The sequence below is a fragment of the Capricornis sumatraensis genome, chromosome 3 (assembly GCF_032405125.1).
Source record: "Capricornis sumatraensis isolate serow.1 chromosome 3, serow.2, whole genome shotgun sequence".
Classification (NCBI taxonomy): domain Eukaryota; kingdom Metazoa; phylum Chordata; class Mammalia; order Artiodactyla; family Bovidae; genus Capricornis; species Capricornis sumatraensis.
The window spans coordinates 25,252,550-25,275,798 of record NC_091071.1 but is presented as its reverse complement, the minus strand read 5'-3'; the positions used below and the strand labels follow the sequence as shown (position 1 = coordinate 25,275,798).

Genomic DNA, 23,249 nt, shown 5'->3' with positions numbered 1-23,249 from the left:
ATTTCATATCCTAAATTTAGGATATTCCACAGCACTTAGAATAATATGCTACCTTAAAGTATCCAGATAACTGAGATAATTATTCTTTTTCATGCCCATGTTTTCTTATTTAAACACACATACAGAGAGCGTCAGGAAGTCAGTGTAACAGGTGGCATCTCCGTGCAATTTTTTCAGACTGTTTCAATAAAGCCAGCTGGAAGTTAGGCATGGAAAATACCACACAAAAGCCACTCACCCAGCAGAACAGGGAGTACGGCTGTTCAGCATTGTTCCCACCTGATGAAGACAACTTGATCTGGAATATGTTTCCAACTGTCACGGCACTGAATGGGCTGGAGAATACTGCAATTACAAGTCACATCTTAGCAGAAGGAGTGCAGGAGAAGTGGGACAGAGTGGAAATCCTGACGCAGCCCAGAAAAGTAGGATGGACAAAGGAGGGAAAGCCCCCTTCGGAGGCAGGTTTAAAATAAAGTCCTTGTGGAATCAAACCACTGATCCTTAACCATGGCTGCGTATCAGAGCCCCTGCATGAATTTTTAAATTATATTTCTCCCTTGGGCCCTTGGAGTAGAAAGTGGCAACCCACTCTGGTATTCTTGTCTAGAAAATCCCATGGACAGAGGAGCCTGATTGGCTTTAGTCCACCGGGTCACAGTCAGACATGACTGAGCACACACTTAGGCCCAGCCCAGAAGTTTCTGCTTCAGCCCAGTTTTCTGCTTCTGGGCAGAGCAGGAACATCTGTAGATTTTTTTTTTTTAATCTCAAGAGTTTATTCTGATGCACATGCCCAGTTAAAAAATCCAGGATTAAGAAGAAATTCTGTACAACCTTGGAAATATTGGAGTTGAACCAAAAAAAAAAAAAAAAAGGAAAAATGTATAAATGTATCATGAAAAGGGCGCCTCAAAAAAAGAAGAAGACAAATAGCAGGAATGAATAAAAAGCGTTTCAAAAGAGTAGAGACATAGTCATGCATTAAATGTTTGCCAGGTTTTGGGGTGCAGATGGACAAGAATACTGACCGAAGGGCACTCACTCACACGGTTGGCCCTCCCTCTCTGTTTCACACTTTCATCCAGAAGTTTCTAGGTGTGTGCATATTGAGATCAGGAGGCTCATTTTTCATTACTTGTAATTACTTTTATTCCATTCCATATGCTTTTTAAAGTTTAGATTAGCTTATCAAAAACACTGACTGAGGGCAAGCTAAACTCCAGGTGTTGGGCTAGCCCTTGATTTTGGGGAGTTTGTGCCAGCTTGGAGAGATGGTAGGGAGCATTAACGCTGGGGTGCAAGAAGCTGAGGGGCTGGGATGGGAGAGGCCCTGAGGGATGACTTCACCTACGAGATGCAGATGCGGATTTAGAAGGGCAAACAGCCTTCATCAGGAAAAGGGCTGAGCGTGTGGACCAAAGGGAGGCTTGTGTCCAGCGAGCAGCACGAACTAATGAATAAACAGTCATGAGACCCCCTCCGACACTGCTTGGCGCTTGAAGCCGGTTTCATCGTGCGTTTCCCCTAGAAAGAGGATAATCGACCAGCCCTGTGTTTTCCTCTCTCTCTTTTCTGAAAAAGAAATTGTATCCTCCTGGTTAAGGACGCTCGTCAGTGGGCCCTCGCAGACCGCAGCGGCCAGGTGCGTCAGCCCACACCTCGCAGTGTGTGAAAGAGACGAGCCACTCCCGTCCGACAGCGAGTTCACGAGGCCGGATTATCACCATCCGTACCAGTGACCTGGGAAAGATTGGGGGCAGGAGGAGAAGGGGACGACAGAGGATGGGATGGCTGGATGGCACCACCGACTCGATGGACCTGGATTTGAGTAAGCTCCGGGAGTTGGTGATGGACAGGGAGGCCTGGTGTGCTGCAGTCCTTGGGGTCGCAAACAGTTGGACACGACTGAGCGACTGAACTGAACTGCAGCAATGACCTGGCCTTGCCTGCCGGGCGTGTCCCCGAGACTTCAGGCAGGGCCGGGCGGGCTGGCGGCGGCCGGGCGACTCGGATCGCCGGGGCGAGAGCGCCCTCTGGCGGCGGCGGGCGGCGCGCGCCCTTGCTCGACCTTGGCGAGCCCAGCGGATCGTCCTCCGCGATCCGGCTCAAAGGACCGGCGGCTCAGGAACAGCCCTGCAGGGCTGCCATTTCGGGAACTGGAGTGGGAGGGAGCAAGTCCTCGAAGGCAAAAGGAGCCTTTTAAACCTTTGGAAACATATTCAGTAGAAAAGTGCTTTGTGTTCCCGTAGAGCCGGAAAGAACGATTTTTGAGGGAAGGTTTCTTTTGTTCCTCGCGATGGGGAAAGGTCACGTTTTCTTCTCAAATCACCCGGATTGACAGACCTAAAGGAGGCCCAGGGGTGAGGGTCCAGAGGTTTTATCATATTGGCAAAGAAGTCTGGGGTCTCCAGAAGGGTTAAGGACCCCAAAGGGGTCCCTCCTTCGAAAATTCCAGAGAGACTTGTGTTCAAGGGTGATGCCCAAAGCATAAGTCCCCCAATTCTGTTAATAACCCAGATGCCCCCCGCTGGCGGAAGAGGGGGTCGTAAGAGGCCTGGGGAAAGAAGAGGACAGAAGAGAGCCAAGTGGTTAAGTTCCAGCCTCCCCTCCACTGAGCGTTTCCTCCTCTTTTGAGCCGGGATGCGGAGCGTAGTGCAGGCTGCGGGCGCGTGGTGGCGGTGGCCCTGCTGGGAACTAGCAGCCAGCTGGAGGGATGAGGTGGACCCATTGGCTGGATCCACAGATTGGAAAGGTGGCCGATATCCCTCAGGAAGTCAGAAATGTACACATCAGATCAGGATGCACAGTTTATTATCCCGTTTGAGGAACAAGACAAACCTCAAGCTGTACAAACATGGATAGAAAATTTTTTGAGTCTGGAAATGAAGGCAGTGAACTACTAACAGTGGTTACTTTTAGGTAATGGAGCACTTCCCTGGTGGCTCAGACTGTAAAGAATCTGCCCGCAATGCAGAACACGTGGTTTCACTCCCTGGGTCAGGAAAATCACCTGGAGAAGAAAATGGCTACCCACTCCAGGATTCTTGCCTGGAGAACTCCATGGACAGATGAGACTGGTGGGCTATATAGTCCATGTGGTTGCAGAGATTTGGACATGACTGAGCACGTATTATCCTTTATAGTCGCTGAGAGTCGGAAGTGACTCAGCCCAGTGGTTCTGGCTCTCAGCCTCTCATGACGTTGCAGTCAGGATGTAGGCTTGACTGAGACTGAGGATTCCCTTCACAGATGTTTCACAACATGACTGTTGGCAGGGGGCCTCAGTTCTTGGCCACGTGACCCACTCCACAGGTTAACTGTTCTCAAAGGCAGCTGGCTTCCTGGTGACTGGGAGAGGGATCCTAGAGAGAAACGTGGAGCCTGCAAGGTCTTTTATGACTTAGCAGCCTTGCAGGTCACACTCCACCATTTCTGCCACAATATGTGTTATAAAAAAAGTCGCTAAGGACAGCCCGTACTCAAGACAAGGAGAATTAGGCTCCACCAAACAGAGAAATGGGCTTCCCTGGTGGCTCAGCTGGTAAACAATCCTCCTGCAATGCAGGAGACCCTGGTTTGATTCCTAGGTTGGGAAGATCCGCTAGTGAAGGGATATGCTGCCCAGTCCAGTATTCTTGGGCTTCCCTGGTGGCTCAGCTGGTAAAGAATCTGCCTGCAATGCAGGAGACCTGGGTTTGATATCTGGGTTGGGAAGATCTCCTGGAGAAAGGAATGGCAACCCACTCCAGCAGTCTGGCCTGGAGAAGTCCATGGACTGTATATAGTCCATGGGGTCGCAAAGAGTCAGACAGGACTGAGTGACTTTCACTTTCACTTTTCAAATGAACACTTGGACTTCCCAGGTGGCTCAGTGGTAAAGAATCCACCTGCCAATGTAGGGGCCGAGGGTTTAATCCCTGGGTCAGGAAGATCCCCTGGACAGGGAAATGGCAACCCACTCCAGTGTTCTTGCCTGGAAAATCCCATGGACAGAGGAGCCTGATGGGCTACAGTCCAAGGGGTAGCAAAGAGTTGAACACAACTTAGCGACTAAAACAACCAACAACAAAACAGAGAAATATCAAGGAATCTGCAGACATACTTTAAAACCACCAAATCTTGTTAAAATGCAGATTCTCATTAGGTAGGTCCTGGGAGGATTCCCCAAATTCTGCATTTCTAACATGTTCCCAGGTTACCACTGCTACTGATCTGTGGACCACTTCTGAGTAGAGAAGGAATCAAAAACATGCAAATAGCTATAGCTCAGATCACATCTTTGGAACGGGACTGCTTGCAAGGATAATATCCTTCGTCATCCTGGCATCATCTTTGGATGGTGTCCAAATCTAAAATCACATTTCCCCTGAAAGGTCAGAGCAGTAAAGTAAGAGAAAGACAAGATTACCTTGTTAATACAGAGGACAAGCTGTAATGGAATTAAAACAATCAAAGGGGGATTCAGAAAAGCCCTCTAGCCTTATATTCAGGAAGCTCTCAGAAAGCACAAAACAGCCATCAATTCTGAAGGGGATGCTAAACAAACAGTAGCAAATCTGGGCTTCCAATAAGGATTGTACAAAATGCCTTCATAGGACTAAGACTACTGACCGCAATACTAAGAAAATTCATTTTGATACAGGAAGGCAAGAAAGAGCATCAGCATCTCAGAAGATCAAGACTTCCACATGCTCTGCTGGCTTGAAACCTTGTACATTAAATAAATCATTTCCCATTCAATTGCCTGGACTGAAATTTGCTTTCAAATACAGCATAAAATTGCTATGTGACTCAGATGTAAAGAATCTGTCTGCAAAACAGAAGACTTGGATTTGATCCCTGGGTCAGGAAGAACCCCTGGAGAAGGGAATGGCTACCCACTCCAGTATTTTTGCCTGGAGAATTCCATGGACAGAGGAGCCTGGTGGGCTACAGTCCATAGGGTCACAAACAATAGGACATAGGACACGACTGAGCAACTAACACACACTTAAAGCATAAATCTACAAATCCTGTATTTTTTTAATTGCTATGATTCATACCATAAAATTCATTTTGTAAAGCCTACATTTCAGTGGTTTTTAGCATGTTCATAGGTTATGCAACCATCTCCACCATCTAATTCTAGAACATTCAGCACCCCCAAAAGAAACCCTAAATCCATCAGCAATGACTCCCCATTCTGTCTCTTGCAGTCCTAGGCAACTAGCAGGCTATGTTTTGTCTCTGGATTTGCCTGTTCTGCACATTTCATATAAGTGGGCTCAAAAATTATTGCTGTAAAATATAGGCAACCATTTACCATCTTAACCGTTTCCATGTGCAGAGTTCAGCGGTGTTAAGCACTCTCATATTGTTGTGCAGCTACTGCCGCATCGCTCTCCAGATGTTTTCACATCGAGTTTGTAAGGCTCCTCAGTGCTGCAACATGCATCAGCACTCCCTTCCTTTTTACAGGTGATTAACATTCCATCAGAGAAGGCAATGGCACCCCACTCCAGCACTCTTGCCTGGAAAATCCCATGGACGGAGGAGCCCGGCGGGCTGCAGTCCATGGGGTCGCTGGGAGTCGGACACGACTGAGCGACTTCATTTTCACTTTTCACTTTTCGTGCACTGGAGAAGGAAATAGCAACCCACTCCAGTGTTCTTGTCTGGAGAATCCCAGGGACGGGGGAGCCTGCTGGTCTGCCGTCTATGGGGTCACACAGAGTCGGACACGACTGAAGCAACTTAGCAGTAGCAGCAGCAACATTCCATTGTATAGTTACACCGCATTTAGTTTATCCATTCATCAGCTGATGGACACTTGGGTTGTTTCTTCTTAGTATAGTTATCAATACTATGACTACAATGTTATTAATACTATGAATATTCATATCCAATTACTTATTTGAATACAACTTCTTTTAAGTTTATACCTAGGAGAGGGGTTGCTGTGGCACGATAATTCTATATATTAACTATCTGAGGAAATGTCAGACTGTTTTCCAAAGGGGCTGCACCATTTTACAGTCCCACCAGCAGTGTAAGAGGGTTACAATTTCTCCACATCCTCACCAACACTTTTTATTCTCCATGTTTTTCATTGTAGCCATCCTAGTGGGTGTGAGGGGGTATCTCGTTGTGGTTTTCTGTAGTGACGAATGATGTGGGGCATTTCTTTTTCCCAAATGCTAACTGGCCATTTGCATATCTTCTTTGGAGACATGTTTGCCTATTTTTAATTAATTTGTCTTAGAGTTGTAAAAGTTCTTCATATTCTAGATACAAATCCCTTATCAGATACATGATTTGCAAATATTTTCTCTTGTTCTGTTGGTTGTCTTCTCACTTTCATGGTAGTGTTCTTCCAAGAACAGAAGTTTTTATTTTGATGAAGTTCAGTTTATCTATTTTTTTCTTTCATTGCTTTTGCTTTCGGTGTCATATCTAGACAACTGTTGCCTAATCCAAAGTCACACAGATTTATGTTTTCTTCTAAGAGCTTTAGAAATTTAGCAGTGTTTTAATTTTTTTCTGTGCTGTTAAGTACAGATCTAAATTCATTCTTTTGCATGTGGATTCATATGCAAAACTCCAGTCTGTGTTTTTTTAAATCATCAGCAAGAAACACAGAGAAGGGCCTTCCTTTGGTTTCCTGGTATCATCTCTCTATCCCCACCCTCTCCCCATCTGCTGGCTAAAAGATTTTGAGTTTTACAGCAAAACAATTTGTACAGACCAGGGCCAGGGGCCCAGCACAGCTTGGTAAAATCTTTTCAATAAATCTCCACTGAATTTTGCTGGGATGCAAAGAGTAGTTCTGATTTACCAGTTATCTGAAAATGACTTCTAATAAGGGAGACCGATTTCTTCATCCAACCCCATCAACTAGTTATGTGTTAGTGATTACAACAAAGATTTCTACCCTATAGAGTTTATATTCTTGCAGAGAGAAAACAGACAAGAAACACAGGAAGTAAGTACCTTATATAATATGCTAGAAGGCAGTAGTGCTATGGGGGAAAAGGGCAGAACAGAGCAAGAAGCATGAGGTTATGTAGTGGGGTGGGCTCTGCAATCTTTTGGAAAGAGGTGTTCAGAGTGGGTATCCTTTCAAAACTGACATTTGAACAGAACCTTAGGAGTCAGTGAGGGATTTGGCCATGGAGATATCCGGGGGAAAGGATTTCGGGCCTAGAGAATAGCCATTGCAAAGGCCACAAGGCAGAAATATGCCTCAGCATTTCAAGGAATAGGAAGGGAGCCAGTGTGACTAGAAGAGTGAGGAAAGGGAAGCTGTCACAGAGGCGAGAATATGTAGGTCTCATAAGCCATCTTAGGGACCATGACCTTTAACCTGTGGTAACTGGGGAAAGCCACAGTGAGGTTCTGAGCTGAGCAATAGTATTGGGATCTGACTGACAGTTCAAAGTACGCTCTGGCTGCTGGGTTGAGAATGGATCATGGGAGGGCAAAGGTAAGGCAGGAAGAATAGTTAGGCGGCTTCTAAAATAGCCTAGGTGAGAGATGGGGGGAAGGGGGAGGGGGAGAGACTTGAGTGACAACAGTTCAGACAGTGAAGAGGATCTGGTAGAGCCCAGAGGATGTCCTGGTTGATGGGAGTGTAACAGAGGCAGGTGTCAAAGGGGACCGTAGAGCTTTTGGCCTGAGGACCAGAAAGGAGTTGCCATTCCCTGTGATGAGGAGGCCACTGGGGAAGACAGACTGGGGTGGGAGGGCAGGGAGCTCAGCTTGGGGTGTGTGGAACTTGGGACTTTCTTGACTTCCAAGTGGAGGATCTTGTAGGCAGATGGCTATTTGAAAATGAGAAATCCAGGCTGGAGATATAAATGTGATGGAGTCAGCCTCAAGGCAGGATGAGATACCAAGAAGAAAACGATGGACAGAACAGGGCCAGGGATGGCGCCCTGGGCGCCTCTGGCACTGAGATCCAGAGGCGATGAAGAGCACCCACCGAGGCCGTTTTCCTAGCAGTTTGGTAGCTACTTAAGGACATTTTGTCCCTCCCTTCCTTTTTTCTCCTTTCCTCCCCTCCCTTTTAATGGGCACCTACTGTGGACTAGGAACTAGAAAAGATGTTTAGCTCTCAATACACTCATTGTCTTTACAGGAAATAAAATGCATATTTATAAAATAGTGGAGACAGGCAACAACTGAATAGAAACTTGGCCTTTCAACAGGCATCTGTAACCTAGTGCAAGAATTTAGAATTCAGTTGTCTTCAACCCTTCTCTCCCAGGTTTAACTTATTGCAATTAGTACCAGAAGACTGACTCACTTGCTCACATAAGATTAAATGCATGTTCGGTTTAGGAAAAAGAGAGGTTATAGAAGACTAATCCAAACTATCCCAGTGTTGCTGTCCTTCAAAACAGGACACCCTGAAGCCAGGCGGTGACGAAACACAGGGCACTAGACAGGAGGCAAAGACCCAGAGACATGATTCTTCACCACAAGAAGCTGACAATCTAGTCCAGGGGTTCCCAGCCCTGGAAGCTTTCAAAACCATTGTGATCCTGGGCTCCTCCCTAATTAAATCAGAATTTTTGGTTCACAATCTGAAAAATTCTAAAAGGCTCTTCAGGAACCCTAATGTGCAGCCAGAGAAGAGAACCACTGATCTAGGTTTTTTCCCACAAATTATTTTAAAATTTGTAAATCATAAAAGATTTCAACAAAGGATGAAAATTACAGTTCATTTTGGTCCATTCTTTAGGGAACAGACCTAAAGGAAATGATTATAATTCAACTTCACAAATAATCCACAATTTAGTATATTCTCTGATGGGAGTAACCTGCTCTCAACCCACATTTCACAATAAAAACAGTGTCAGTCTTCTGCTTACCTGATGGGCTAGACAGTCTTGCTTTGTCAATTTTAATCATCACTGTTTTAAATTACTTTGTGATACTGGTAAACTCATTTTTTCTTTCTCTCAAAGATATGTTACTGTCTTAATGATTCATACTTGTTGCTTTAGGAAAAAAATGTATAGACCAAATGAGAACCAGCCTCATTTCCTGTCATCTGAACACACCTGATAAACTGTCAGCCTTATGCCCGTAAAGCAGCACAGAGAACAACCAACACTGGAGAATTTTATTAATGAAAAAACCTCTCATAATTTATTAACAAAGTCACAGAACAATAACTGTACATTTCCTTCTCTGCCACTGTCACCTGTTAAAATTACTATTATCCTTACACACAAGGAAAAGTGGGCATACTTTAAAGTCTTTCTGATAAATATATCGCCACTCTGCATCCAGCCTGGATAACGCTCTTCAGAACAGTATATGCTGGAGCCTGTTAAAAAAAAAAAAACAACAGTAAGCAAACCAAAGAAATCCGTCCTATATTCACCTTCCATTGCAAGGCACAAGTCTAGCATGGCAGGGTTGGGACTTCTCTGATAAGTAATAAGATCTAACAAATGATTTTATTTTAACAGGGGGAAAAAAAAAATCCTTTTCAAAAGATTAGAATGCCTTTGCTACAGCCAAAACATCTGACCCAACCAGCTTCTCACCAGAAAGAGCGAATGTGCTGGGGAAAAGGATAAGGAGGCAAGAAATGATTCCCAGCTGGGAGCAAGGCATTTGCTTGCTTTCTGTCAAGCAGTTCTATTAATGCCCAGTTGTGAATGCAACTGGTGATGGAATTAAAGTCGAATGCTGTAAACAACAGTATTGTATAGGAACCTGGAAAGCTAAGTCCATTAATCAAGGTAAATGGGAGGCAGTCAAAGAGGAGATGGCATTTAGGAATCAGTGAACTAAAATGGACTGGAATGGGCGAATTTAACTCAGATGACCATTATATCTATTACTGTGGGCAAGAATCCCTTAGAAAAATGGAGTAGCCCTGACAGTCAACAAAAGAGTCTGAAATGTAGTACTTGGGTGCAATCTCAAAAACAACAGAATGATCTCTGTTCATTTCCAAGGCAAACGGTTCAATATCACAGTAATCTAAGCCTATGCCCCAATCACTAATGCAGAAGAATCTGAAGTTGAACGGTTCTATGAAGACCTACAAGACCTTGTAGAACTAACACCAAAAAAAGATGTCCTCTTCATCACAGGGGATTGGAATGCAAAAGTAGGAAGCCAAGAGATACCTAGAGTAACAGGCAAATTTGGCCTTGGAGTACAAAATGAAGCAGGGCAAAGGCTAACAGAGTTTTGCCAAGAGAACACACTGGTCACAGCAAACACCCTCTTCCAACAACACAAGAGACAACTCTACACATGGACATCACCAGATGGTCAATACCGAAATCAGACTGATTACATTCTTTGCAGCCAAAGATGGAGAAGCTCTACGCAGTCAGCAAAAACAAGATTGGGAGCTTACTGTGGCTTGGATCACGAACTCCTTATTGCAAAATTCAGCCTTAAATTGAAGAAAGTAGGGAAAACTACTAGACCATTCAGGTATGACCTAAATCAAATCTCTTATGATTACATAGTGGAAGTGACAAACAGATTCAAGGGATTAGATCTGATAGACAGAGTGCCTGAAGAACTATGGACGGAGGTTTGTGACATTGTACAGGAGGCAGTGATCAAGACCATCCCCAAGAAAAAGAAATGCAAAAAGGCAAAATACTTGTCTGAGGATGCCTCACAAATAGCTGAGAAAAGAAGATAAGTGAAAGGCAAAGGAGCAAAGGAAAGATATCCCCATCTGAATGCAGAATTCCAAAGAATAGCAAGGAGAGAGAAGAAAGGCATTCTCAGTGATCAATGAAAAGAAATAAAGGAAAACAAAAGAATGGGAAAGACTAGAGATCTCTTCAAGAAAATTAGAGCTACCAAGGGAATATTTCATGCAAAGATGGGCTCAATAAAGGACAGAAATGTTATGGATCTAACAGATGCAGAAGATATTAAGAAGAGGTGGCAAGAAGAACTATACACAGAAAACTATACAAAAAAGATCTCAATGACACAGATAACCACGATGATATGATCACTCACCTAGAGCCAGACATCCTGGAATGTGAATCAAGTGGCCTTAGGATGCATCACTATGAACAAAGCTAGTGGAGGTGATGGAATTCCAGTTGAGCTATTTCAAATCCTAAAGGATGATGCTTTGAAAGTGCTGTACTCAACATTCCAGCAAATTTGGATAACTGGGCAGTGACCACAGGACTGGAAAAGATCAGTTTTCATTCCAATCCCAAAGAAACACAATGCCAAAGAATGCTCAAACTACCACACAATTGCACTCATCTCACATACTAGCAAAGTGATGCTCAAAATTCACCAAGCCAGGCTTCAACAGTACATGAACCAAGAACTTCCAGATGTTCAAGCTGCATTAAGAAAAGGCAGAGGAACCAGAGATCAAATTGCCAACATCCGCTGGATCATGGAAAAAGCAAGGGAGTTCCAGAAAAACATCTACTTCTGCTTTACTGACTACGCCAAAGCCTTTGGCTGTGTGGATCACAACAAACTGCAGGAAATTCTGAAAGAGATGGGACTACCAGACCACCTGACCTGCCTCCTAAGAAACCTGTATGCAGGTCAGGGAGCAACAGGTAGAACCGTACATAGAACACGGACTGGTTCCAAATAGGAAAAGGAGTCGTCAAGGCTGTATATTGTCACTCTGCTTATTTAACTTCTGTGAAGAGTACATCATGAGAAACGCTGGGCTGGAAGAAGCACAAGCTGGAATCAAGGTTGCTGGGAGAAATATCAATAACCTCAGATATGCAGATGACACCACCCTTACGGCAGAAAGTGAAGAAGAACTAAAAATCTCTTGATGAAAGTGAAAGAGGAGAGCGAAAAAGCTGGCTTAAAACTCAACATTCAGAAAACGAAGATCATGGCATCTGGTCCTATCCTGTCATGGCAAATAGATGGGGACACAGTGAAAACAGTGACAGAGTTTATTTTTTGGGGCTCCAAAATTATTGCAGATGGGGAGTGCAGCCGTGAAATTAAAAGATGCTTGCTCCTTGGAAGAAAAGCTATGACCAACCTAGGTAGCATATTAAAAAGCAGAGACATTACTTTGCCAACAAAGGTCTATCTGGTCAAAGCTATGGTTTTTCCAGTAGCAATGTACGGATGTGAGAGTTGGACTATAAAGAAAGCTGAGCATTGAAGAACTGATGCTTTTGAACTGTGGTGTTGGAGAAGACTCTTGAGAGTCCCTTGGACTGTAAAGAGATCCAACCAGTCAATCCTAAAGGAAATCAGTCCTGAATATTCATTGGGAGGACTGATGCTGAAGCTGAAACTCCAATACTTTGGCCACCTGATGCGAAGAATGACTCTTTGGAAAAGACCCTGATGCTTGATGATGACTGAAGGCGAGAGGAGAAGTGGACGACAGAGGGTGAGATGATTGGATGTCATCACGGGCTGGACATCAATGGACCTGAGCTGAGCAAGCTCCGGGAGCTGGTGATGGACAGGGAGGCCTGGCGTGCTGTAGTCCATGAGGTTGCAAAGAGTGGGACACAACTGAGTGACTGAACTGAACTGACCGATATGGGTTCTTTTTCTCTGACGGCGGTTTTATAACTTTCTGGAAACAGAAATGTTCCTGTCCCTCAACCTTCCAAATAAAGTACCACTACAAGCAAACAGTAAAGATGGGTCCCCACCAGTTCTGCGTCATGTTCGAGGCCTATGTCATGGTGCTCAAGCTCTTCATCCCGAAATTTCCTGATCACCTGATTAAATAAAAAGAAATTGAAACAAGTCAGCCTTCCAACTCCCCACTGTTCAAACTTACTTTGGTGGCCAAAGCCTCATCTTCCTGTCTAAGACCCGGGTAGGCAGACTTTTCCTGCCAAGGGCCAGAGGCAGTACTTCAGGTTTCTTGGGCTATAAGGTCCCTGTCCTGATGACTCAGCTCTGCCACCCTAGAGGGGACAATAGCCACAGACACACAGACAAGTGAGTGCAGCTGGGTTCCAGAAAAACTCATTTACAGAGACAGGTGGGTGGCCACTGACTTAGACTTAAAAAAAAATTTAACAGTTCCCTTATTTTCTGTAGAAAATTTCTGAGGATATTTGTTTACTATTCTGAGGACATTCGTTTATTTAATCTGAAGGATCTGTGCTCATGGCCTTTGCTCAGGATCCAACAATGACCCAGAGGCAGAGAGAATACAGGCGTGGGCTCAGGAAACGCGGGTTTCAGTCCCAGCTCCGCCTGAGTGCGTGACGTGGCCCATAGCTCAGCTGCAATATGTACGCCCTTCAGATGAGGTGCTGCCCTCGGTTTCTAAGGGAGTGCTAGTCCCTAAAACTCTATTTTGTTCCCCTTACCAAACTGTGTATCTGCCCTTTCCGCCCGCAGTCCCTTCCACAGCGTGGTCAGATACCTGCAGAAGCTCCTCGTATTTTTCAGGCTCCTTCTCCATCAGCGTCCTGATCTGGTTGTTGTAGTGGTGTGCGATGGACTCTTCCACAGCCACCGTGCAGGCCATGGCGCCCTCCTTCCCAAGCAGGGCAGTTCCGGCGCCTGGAATGGTCAGATCCAGAAGGTAAAGGATGGGGTGGACACCACCGGGGATGGAGACCAGGTCAGGGTTTGTCACCTGGCACCCTGGGGCTGGGTAATTCCTTGTTGTGGGGAAGTGTCCTGAACGTGGTAGGATGTTTAGCTAGATCCCTGACCTTTACCTATTAGGTGCCAGTGGCATCCCCAGTTGCAACAACCAAAACTGCCTCTAGATGTTGCCAAGTGTCCTCAGGAGCAACCTGCCATCCTTGAAAACCACGGTACCAGATGACAGTGTCAAACCCTGAATCACAGTGAGAATGTTCTTCTTTCAGTGCTTTTTCTAACCTACTGATTATGGCAGGAGTGAGTCTTCACTGGGGTTCTTTGGTTCTTCTGTATCACTGACTCTCCCTTTTTGTCTTTTTCTTTTGGCTGTGCCTCAGGACTTGTGGGATCTTTGTTCCCCAACTAGGGCTGGAACCTGGGCCCTCAGCAATGAAAGCACTGAGTCCTAACCACTGAACTGCCAGGGAATTCCGACTCTTTTTACGAGTGAGCAGATCCCAAGTTTCGAACCTTCCTCAGGGAACTTCATCTGACCACTGTCAAATTACTCTAGCCTTTTCCCTCTGTTGTATTTTCAATGTATCTTCTATTTATAAAACTACTGATTTTAAGGTTCTATCTTAAAAAATTTTAGCAAAAAAAAGAAAACAATTTAACTTTAGAAAAATATTAAGCAAATGAAAAGGTTGTAAGGGGACATAGCAAGAATTACAGAGGGGTTATTTAGTGATTCAATCATCCTAGATCCCAAGGCTCATGCAGGCTCTCCGAGATAGACACGTACCCAGTGCAAACCCCACCACGTTCCAAAAGGGCATCAGAATGGTCGGCCGCACCCTGAATGCAACCATCAACTCATTGAACTTTTTCAAGTGGTCCTTTTCTTGATCCCACATTTTCTGTAAGAAACATAAAAACAAAGACATTTCAGAAAGACCACCCGCTACATAATAAGGAAGCCCCATGCTGTGCTCATGTGGGTAAAGGAAGCACACAATGGGGAGAATGATGAGAACTGCTACTTCCCCCAGCCCCCTTGATCATCGAAGGAAAAGCCCCAAGCATCAGATTACGGGGAAGAGAGACAGCAAACCAAGAGAAGTGTCTGTTATCTCCATTCCAGACAAGCAGACTCCGAACTGCAGAGCTGGCAGAAGTTGCTCAGATCCACAGCGCACCTATTCGAGGACAACAGTCCACACCCCCAAAGACATGAGATGTGTAGCCCATTTCAAAATTAAGCGGGCAGAATATTACCCTTTATATGATTTCCTTTCGGACAGCCAGAAATGTATCATTTACATCAAAAGAAAAAGGAAGAATGATCCTAAGAGCTAACACTGAAGAGTATGTCCCATAGCCAGGTACTGTCAAATAGCTTTGTGAAGGACAAACTATTATCCTCACTACACAGATGAAGGAAGTGAGGCACAGAGAGGTCAGGTAATTTGCCCAAGTACTCACAGCAGGCCATTTAACTTGTGCTAAGTGTCTGCTACATGCCAGGCGTGGTATTCGCTGCTCTACACCAGCTCATTTATTCTTCACCAAAACTGAATGACGTTTTGTCAGCTCATTTTGCAGACACGGAACACGTCATGTGACTTCCTCAAGCTCACACAGGTAGGAGGTGGGAGAGAGCTGGAATGTGACCTTCGGTCTATGTGACTATGAAGCCCAGGCCTGTCCAATCTGCCTTTCAGTATAAAATATAGAATATCTCCACTGGGCTCCACTAGCGGCGGGCCCACAGGGTCTTACAACTGGTGCTTTGAGTCAATGCAATGACTCTTAATCCTTTTTTATTGCTCCCCGCCATGAAATTTTAATACTACAGCTAGACTGTATATTTGCTTATGTGCTATAAATCTGTTTATGTCTGTCTGCGCTGTATAAAAAATAATAATATGCTTTTTAATCCTCCACCCCCACTCCACAACCGATTTTTCCTCTCTTGGGGACAACAGTACCTCCCTTGACAATGCATGACCCAGTGTGATTCGTCACTGAGAGATCAAGAGATGCCCACCTGAATGACCGGCCCGACGCTTGTCCGACCCAGGACGGCCATCTGCCCTGCGTAGATGCGGTTCGCTCCATATTCACCCGCGTGATCCACCCGGATTATTCGATCCACAGCTTCCCTATTGATATTGTCTAAGGTCATTCCCGAACTGCAGAACCTGACACTGATTCTTCTTCCATAAGCTGCAATGCAAGTGTTTATCCTCCATTACTCTCAGGGAAAACTGAGATGATTCCTTTCATAGAAGAAAGAGGCATCTTACAGCAAAGGTCACAAATAAGCTCCCCATAGGTTGGGGATGCCTACAAGTGGACTCTGTTTAACCTCCAGTGATTTGTGGCTTTGTTTTTTAAACTTCTTATTTTGTATTGGGGTATAACCGATTATCAAAAAATGGGATAGTTTCAGGTGAACAGCGAAGGGACTCAGCAATACATACACATGTACAAATTCTCCCCCAAACGCCACTCCCATCCAGGCTGTCACATAACACTGAGCAGAATTCCATGTACTATACAGTGGGTCCTCGTGAGTTATCCATTTTAAATACAGCAGTATGTAGTTGTTTTTTTTTTTAAGTAAATTAATTACCAGTATTTAAAACATAGAAGATTTAACTAAAGATCTGGAGCCTGGCTTCACTTGAAGTGTATGACGATCTAGAAATACTGATGGCGTCTTCTCACCAGGCAGCTAACACGGCAGCTGTCTCTGGATGGGCATGTTTCCCCAGTTCATACACCTCCTTCTTTTCCAACTCTGGCTGCACACAACCCCTAGGGGGCTCTCAGAATCATGGATGCTCCTCCCCAGTTGATCCCTGGGAGATGATGCTTTTGAAGAGTTCTGTGCACAAATGTTCTCTGCAGCCAAGGTTAAGAACTGTAGATTTAATTTCTCTTATTAAAAGTATCTGTGCCAGTGAGCATCTGACTTTGAGAATCTAGCCTAGCGCTTATGTTTCATCTCATTCTGGTACTTAATTCAACTGAACTCCTCTTGCTTTCAAAATGTAAATTCTTCAGGATAGATTAGATTTTGTCTTAAAAAAAAAATCTCCAAATAGTTAATACCCTGACTATAATCTCTGAGGCTTGTATTAGAGCATTCCCAAAGTTCTCTCCCCTAAGAGAAGAGTTTTATAACATGTTTAGATGTATAAGGTGTTAACTCATTTTGCAGATAAGGAAGTAAAGACTTAGACCATTGAGTTGGTAATGTGAACTCTGACTGTATTGATATCATCTTGAGATGTGTTTCAGGGCTCTTATGTATGACTACCATCTGTTTAACAGATACCTTTCATTTAAGCTAAGGAATACCCACAAAATGTGCAGAAAGTTTCATTCTGATACATCTCTAGCCTTTTTTTTTTTTTTCCATTAAAAAAGGCTTGAGTGCTTTGGACACAAAGTGATGGGGTAGGCCTGATGAAATCTGAGATGTGCGTTTGAACTTTTCAGGCTGAGGATTTTAAATGCCTCACTCTAGACAAAGGAGCAGTGGGTATGGGGGTCGGAAGCATGGTGTCCCAGCTTTGATCCGTTCTTCCACAGAACCTGCTCCGTCTCACTGAGCACGCCTGACTTAACTGAGTGGATTCCAAGTTCTGCCAGGTGTAAGGTGCCACTCAGATCTGTGTCGTCGGACAGCAGGTCACTGTGGTCCGTGGCCTTTTGTTTTGTTTTGGCCACACTGCACGCAGGATCTTAGCTCCCCTACTAGGTTTTGAACCTGCGCCCCCTGCAGTGGATGTGCAGAGACTTAACTGCAGGACTGCCAGGGAAGTCCCTCCATGACCATGTTTCCATGTGGAGAACAATTTGAGACACTTGACAAAGTCAAGGTAACCTGTCCAAGTTCTTCCTCCAAGTCCAAGGCCTGGCCTCCTTGTAGAAAGATGTGGTCTAAAAGTTAAAGTTAAAAATGATGAGATGGGACTTTCCCTGGCAGTCCAGTGGTTAAGTGTCTGTCTGCCAATGCAGGGCACATGGGTTCGATCTCTGGCTCTGGAAAACTCCACACACCCCACAGGGCAACTAAGCCTGTGAGCCACAACTACTGAGCCTGCGCTTTAGAGCCTCCAAGTCACAACTACTGAAGCCCACCCGCCTACGGCTTGTGTTCCACAACACAAGAAGCCACTGCAATGAGAAGCCCTCGAACTGCAAGGAAGAGCAGCCCCCCTTGCTTCGGTTAGAGGAGGCCTGTGCAAAGCAACAGAGACGCAGTGCAGCCATGAATAAATAATGAGATGACTCTATTTCTTAAAATAACCTTGTCTGCTCATTCTCTCATTTTGTTACTCCCACCACAAAATGTGTTAATAAGAAAGAACTTTTAAAACAACGCAATACTCCTTTCTTTTTTTTGGCCAAGCTGAGTGGCTTGTGGGATCTTAATTCCCAGACCAGTGACTGACCATTGAACTGGGCCCTCAGCAGTGAAACTGCAAAGCTCTAACCATTGAACCATTGGGAAATTCCTCAATATTAATTTTTAAGAAATCATTTACTGAGAAAAAGCAAGGGGTTAAGTGCATGAATTCAAATACACAGTTGACTTTTGACGGGTAGAGTTATAATTCTGTTAAAAACATATTTGACTTTTCTCTAGCACTGCAACACTTTTCCAGATTCAGGCACCTAATAAATGTTTTTTTGAGGTATGTGTGGAGGGTGAGGTATTGTAATACTTGCCATCCCTATCTTGTCACAACCTCTGCAAGGTGGCTTTAAAAAGTATTGGATGGATGCTTTTTAGATTGCAAAGATATTGTTTAAATGGCCATACTATCCAAAGTAATCTACAGATTTAATGTGATCTCTATCAAATTACCCGTGATATTTTTCACAGAACTAGAAAAAATAATCATGAAATTTGTATGGAACCATAAAGACTTAGAATTGCCAAAGCAAGCCTGAGAAAAAAAGAATAAAGCTGGAAGAATAATCCTCCCGGATTTCAGACAATACTCCAAAGCTACAGTAATCAAAAAACGTGGCACTGGCACAAAAAGAGACAAATGGATCAGTTGAACAGAATAAAGCCCAGAAATAAACCCACACACCTAGCCAGTTAATCTGTGATAAAGGAGGCAAGACTATACAATGAGAAAAAGTCTCTTCAGCAAGTGGTGTTGGGAAAGCTGGATAGCCACATGTATATCAAGTTAGAACATGCTCTCATAGCATACACAAAAATAACTCAAAATATAAAGTTATAAATAAATAAGACATGATACCACAAAATTTCTAAAAGAGAAAATAGGCAAAACATTCTCTGACAAAAACAGTACCAGGGTTTTCTTAGATCAGTCTCCCAAGGCAATAGAAATAAAAGCAAAACCAAATAGGACCTAATCAAACTTATAAGCTTTTGCACAGCAAAGGAAAATGCAAAGAGAACCTGCAGACAGAAAATATTTGCAAACAATGCAGCCAACAAGGGCTTAATTTCCAAACTATACCAACAACTCATACAACTCAAAAAAACACACAAAAAAACAAAAAACCAAACAACCCACTAAAAAATTTAGGCAGATCAAAACAGACATTTCTCCGAAAAAGATATACAAATAGGCAATAGACACATGAAAAGATGCTCAACACTGCTAATTAGAAAAATGCATATCAAAACTACAATGAGGTACTACCTCACACCAGTCAGTCAGAATGGCCATCATTAAAAAGTCTACAAATAACAAATGCTGGAGAGGGTGTGGAAAAAAGGGAACCCTTGTACATTGTTGGTAAGAATGTAAACTGGTGCAGCCACTATGGAGAACAGTATGCTGGTTCCTCAAAAAACTAAAAACAGAGTTGCCATATGATCCAGTAATACCACTTCTGGGCATATACCTGGACAAAACTATAACTGGAAAAGACACACGCACCCCCAATGTTCTTAGCAGACTATTCACAACAGCCAAGAGATGGAAGCAAACTAAATATCCATTGACAGATGAATGGACAAAGAAGATGTGGTCTATCTACACATACACACACAATGCAACACTGCTCACTCATAAAGAGTGAAATAATGCCATTGGCAGCAACATGCATGGATCTAGAGATTACAATACTAAATGAAGGCAGAGAAGCACAAATACCAGGTGATACTACTTATGTGTGGAATCTAAAATGAGATCTAAGAAGTTTACAAAAGAACTTATTTAAGAAACAGACTCACAGACATAGAAAACAAACCTTTGGTTACCAAAGGGGAAATGGAGTGGGGGGAAGGATAAATTAGGAATTTGGAATTAACAGATACAAACTACTTTACATAAAATAGATAAGGGGGTTCCCTGGTGGTCCAGTGGTTAAAACTCTGCCTTCCAGTGCAGGGGTGTGGGTTTGAATTCTGGTCAGGGATTTAAGATCTCACATTTCTTGCGGCCAAAAACCAAAACATAAGACAGAAACAATATTGCAACAAATTCAATAAAGATGTAAAAAATGGTCCACATCAAAAATGCTTTTAAAAAGAATAGATGAACAAGGTCCTACTCTATAGCACAGGAAACCATATCTAGCAATAAATTGTAATGGAAAAGAAAAACAAGCAGGAGATGGACCATAGACAGGGCACAGAACTGGAATCAGAAAATACATATCTTGTCTCTAACACAGACTTTTGACAATTCCGAATTGCCATTTCTTACATATAAAATTGGGGACAATCTGGTTATTCCCTTTTTTGGGGAAACACAATAATAAAACCTTTCTTACTGAGTTATCACAAAGATAAAAAGATACAGGATGCAAAGTAACTACAAATGAAAAAGAATGAAGGAGCATTAAAATTCATCATCAACGATCCTGAGTTTTGCCTGCATTGTCACACACTTTAAAACTGAGAAATAATAAAATTGAGGCCCAGTGCTAAAAGCTCTCAAGTGCATCATATTTGTGATTTCCTAAAATGTGAAACATATACCAGTGATGGCACCTATGAGATTTCAAGTTATATATGAAAAGATCTTAAGTTGCTATGATTTTCTTCCATACACACATAAACCTGTATGCAGGTCAAGAAGCAACAGTCAGAACTGGACATGGAATAACAGACTGGTTCCAAATTGGGAAAGGAGTACGTCAAGGCTGTATATTGTCACTCTGCTCATTTAACTTACATGCAGAGTACATCATGTGAAATGCCAGGATGGATGAAGCACAAGCTGGAATCAAGACTGCCAGGAGAAATATCAATAAACTCAGATACACAAGATGACACCAGCCTATGGCAGAAAGCGAAGAACTAAAGAGTTGCTTGATGAAAGTGAAACAGAAGAGTGAAAAAGCTGGCTTAAAACTCAACATTCAGAAAACTAAGATCATGGTGTCTGGTCCCATCACTTCATGGCAAACAGATGTGGAAACAATGGAAACACTGAGAGACTTTATTTTCTTGGGCTCCAAAATCACTGCAGATGGTGACTGCAGCCATGAAATTAAAAGACACTTGCTCCTTGGAAGGAAAGCTATGGACCAACCTAGACAGAATATTAAAAGCAGAGAAGTTACCCTGCCAACAAAGGTCTGTCTAGTCAAAGCTACGGTTTTTCCAGTAGTCATGTATGGATGTGAGAGTTGGACCATAAAGAAAGCTGAGCGCTGAAGAATTGATGTTTTTGAACTGTGCTGTTGGAGAAGACTCTTGAGAGTCCCTTGGATTGCAAGGAGATCCAACCAGTCCATTCTAAAAGAAATCAGTCCTGAATATTCATTGGAAGGACAGATGCTGAAGTTCAAACTCCACAATACTTTGGCCATGTGACTGGAAGTACTCACTCACTGGAAAAGACCCTGACGCTGGGAAAGACTGAAGGCAGGAGGAGAAGGGGACAAAAGAGGATGAGATGGTTGGATGGCATCACTGACTCAACGGACATGAGTCTGAGGAAGCTCCCGGAGTTGGTGATGGACAGGGGAAGCCTGGTGTGCTGCAGGCCATGGGGTCGAAAAGAGTCGCACACGCGACTGAGCAACTTAACTGATTCTCTTCCAACTCTTTTGATTTTATCAAAGAGACTGTCTCAGTTTACAGCTGACATATCTTAAAATCTTCCTAACATTTGTTAATTTTCCTTTCTTACAAGAAAAAAAGATGGTCTTGAGTTCAAACCTTGGTAGACAACAGTATCTAATACAATAACTTGTTTTCAGCGTATTTTTATGATTGTTTCCTTGGGACAAGAGATACTGGTTTTCCGTTTACCTAGGGATCTAGTTTCCAATGTTCTGATTTTAGAAAGGAATACGGTCTAGGGAAATTAAAAACAAAACAAAACAAAACTCTAGTAACATCAGTGGTAAAATATCAGTGGTATTGTTATAAAGCAAAAATCCTGAAGGTGGTATTTGAGAAAATGACCTCACAATTTTCTGAGGCAGCTCGGATAAGTGAGGAAAAGACGAGTCAGAATCCAAGCCCAAGTCTCCCTACTCCAACTCGATGCTCCTTCCAACATTCCGGTGCTTCTCTAACTTGCAAATGCACACGAGTCATTCCAAGGGCTTGTTAAGATCCTGTAGGTTAAGGGAGCGATCTGAGAATCTGCGTTTCTAACCGGCTCCGGAGTGGGGCGGGCGTATGAGAGGAAACCCACGCTGCCGGTCCGTAGGGCCACCTACAAGGCCATAAGCGAAAGCTACAAGGACCCCGCCCCCCGTCCCAGGACACTAAACTTTCAAGGTTGCCAACTCTCCTCTGTTCGGAACTCCTACCACACCTGCCGTGACGTCACAATACAGGCGCGAAATTCCGTCATCCCCCAAACGCACGGACGCCTAATGGGCTCGCCAGAACGTCACTGAGGAAAACCCACCCCCTTTCCGTCGGGCGGGCTCCGCGGCCGACTACAGGCCTCGCGCCGCTTTTCCAGCCGCGCGGTCGCCCTCCGTCGCAGCCCTGTGACGTATGAACGTCTACCCCCCGTGACCTCTCCGACCTAAGCCTAAGGAGAAAATTCCTGGGTTCAGCCCCGCGCGCAGTCGCGCTCAGTCTTCCCCTTTACCTGAGAGGGGCTGCAGGCGGCCTGTGCGCAGCCGCCACAGGCAGCAAGCCGCCGCCGCCCGGGCACAATTCATTGCCGCGGAAGCAGCACTACTACTCCTTGAACGGAGGGGGCCAACGGTGCCCTTGGCACAGGCTGATGACGCACGGCTGACGTAAGGCAGATGCGGTTGGCTCTCGTACCGGTGGAAATGCCCCCAATCCCCCGCTTCCACTCGATTGGTTGGAAATGTCAAATGAAAAGACTCTAGTGGATGCGGTCGCTATCAATCACTACGTAAAGAGTTGCCATGGAGATGAGAATGCTAACCTGCTCTTTCAAAAATCCAAACAGGTAAAAAAAAAAAAAAAATCCAAACAGGTAAAAGATTACTCACCTCAATTCCTGAGGAAAAGGACCATGAGGGAATTGTTTACCGGCATAGCCATTGTATTTTGTGCTTTGCCAATACAGGAAATTTCTATCTGTAGGCTCTTTAAAATAGTAGAAATTACAGTCTGAAATTCAATTCACCACGTGCAAATAGTGTTGACTCTAGGTATTGGGGTTGACAAACTAAATTTCTTCCTACTCCTTTTCTCTATTTTTAGATTTTCTACAAAGAACATTTATTATTGCTATCCTTATTTCTCCTTTACTGTTAGT

At 43.9% G+C, this 23,249-nt stretch overlaps 1 protein-coding gene across 3 annotated transcripts; it reads right to left on the bottom strand.

The window, feature by feature from the left end:
* Nucleotides 1–9,140: 9,140 nt before the first annotated feature.
* COQ7 (coenzyme Q7, hydroxylase) lies at nucleotides 9,141–22,715 on the bottom strand. 3 transcript variants are annotated; one of them, XM_068968626.1, is made up of 6 exons: nucleotides 22,605–22,715; nucleotides 15,587–15,765; nucleotides 14,342–14,456; nucleotides 13,370–13,509; nucleotides 12,642–12,710; nucleotides 9,141–9,316 (listed from the first exon to the last, which is right to left on the bottom strand). In XM_068968626.1, exons 1-6 carry the CDS (start codon nucleotides 22,675–22,677, stop codon nucleotides 9,239–9,241), a joined length of 654 nt encoding a protein of 217 aa, XP_068824727.1. In that variant the 5' UTR covers nucleotides 22,678–22,715; the 3' UTR covers nucleotides 9,141–9,238. The 3 variants fall into 3 exon arrangements, with proteins under 3 accessions (XP_068824727.1, XP_068824729.1, XP_068824728.1); XM_068968628.1 differs by lacking the exon at nucleotides 22,605–22,715 and adding an exon at nucleotides 22,320–22,341; XM_068968627.1 differs by lacking the exon at nucleotides 12,642–12,710.
* Between the last annotated feature and the right edge of the window lie 534 nt (nucleotides 22,716–23,249).

Bases quoted from the DNA above. Each gene is read 5' to 3' on its own strand.
- COQ7 (XM_068968626.1), bottom strand. From the start codon at position 22,677: ATGAATTGTGCCCGGGCGGCGGCGGCTTGCTGCCTGTGGCGGCTGCGC. The intron at 13,510-14,341 runs GTACGTGTCTAT...TGACCATTCCAG, and splicing joins CGTGGTGGGGTTTGCACTGG to GCGCCGGAACTGCCCTGCTT. The intron at 9,317-12,641 runs GTGGGGACCCAT...TTTTTTTAACAG, and splicing joins TCGAACATGACGCAGAACTG to GCTCCAGCATATACTGTTCT.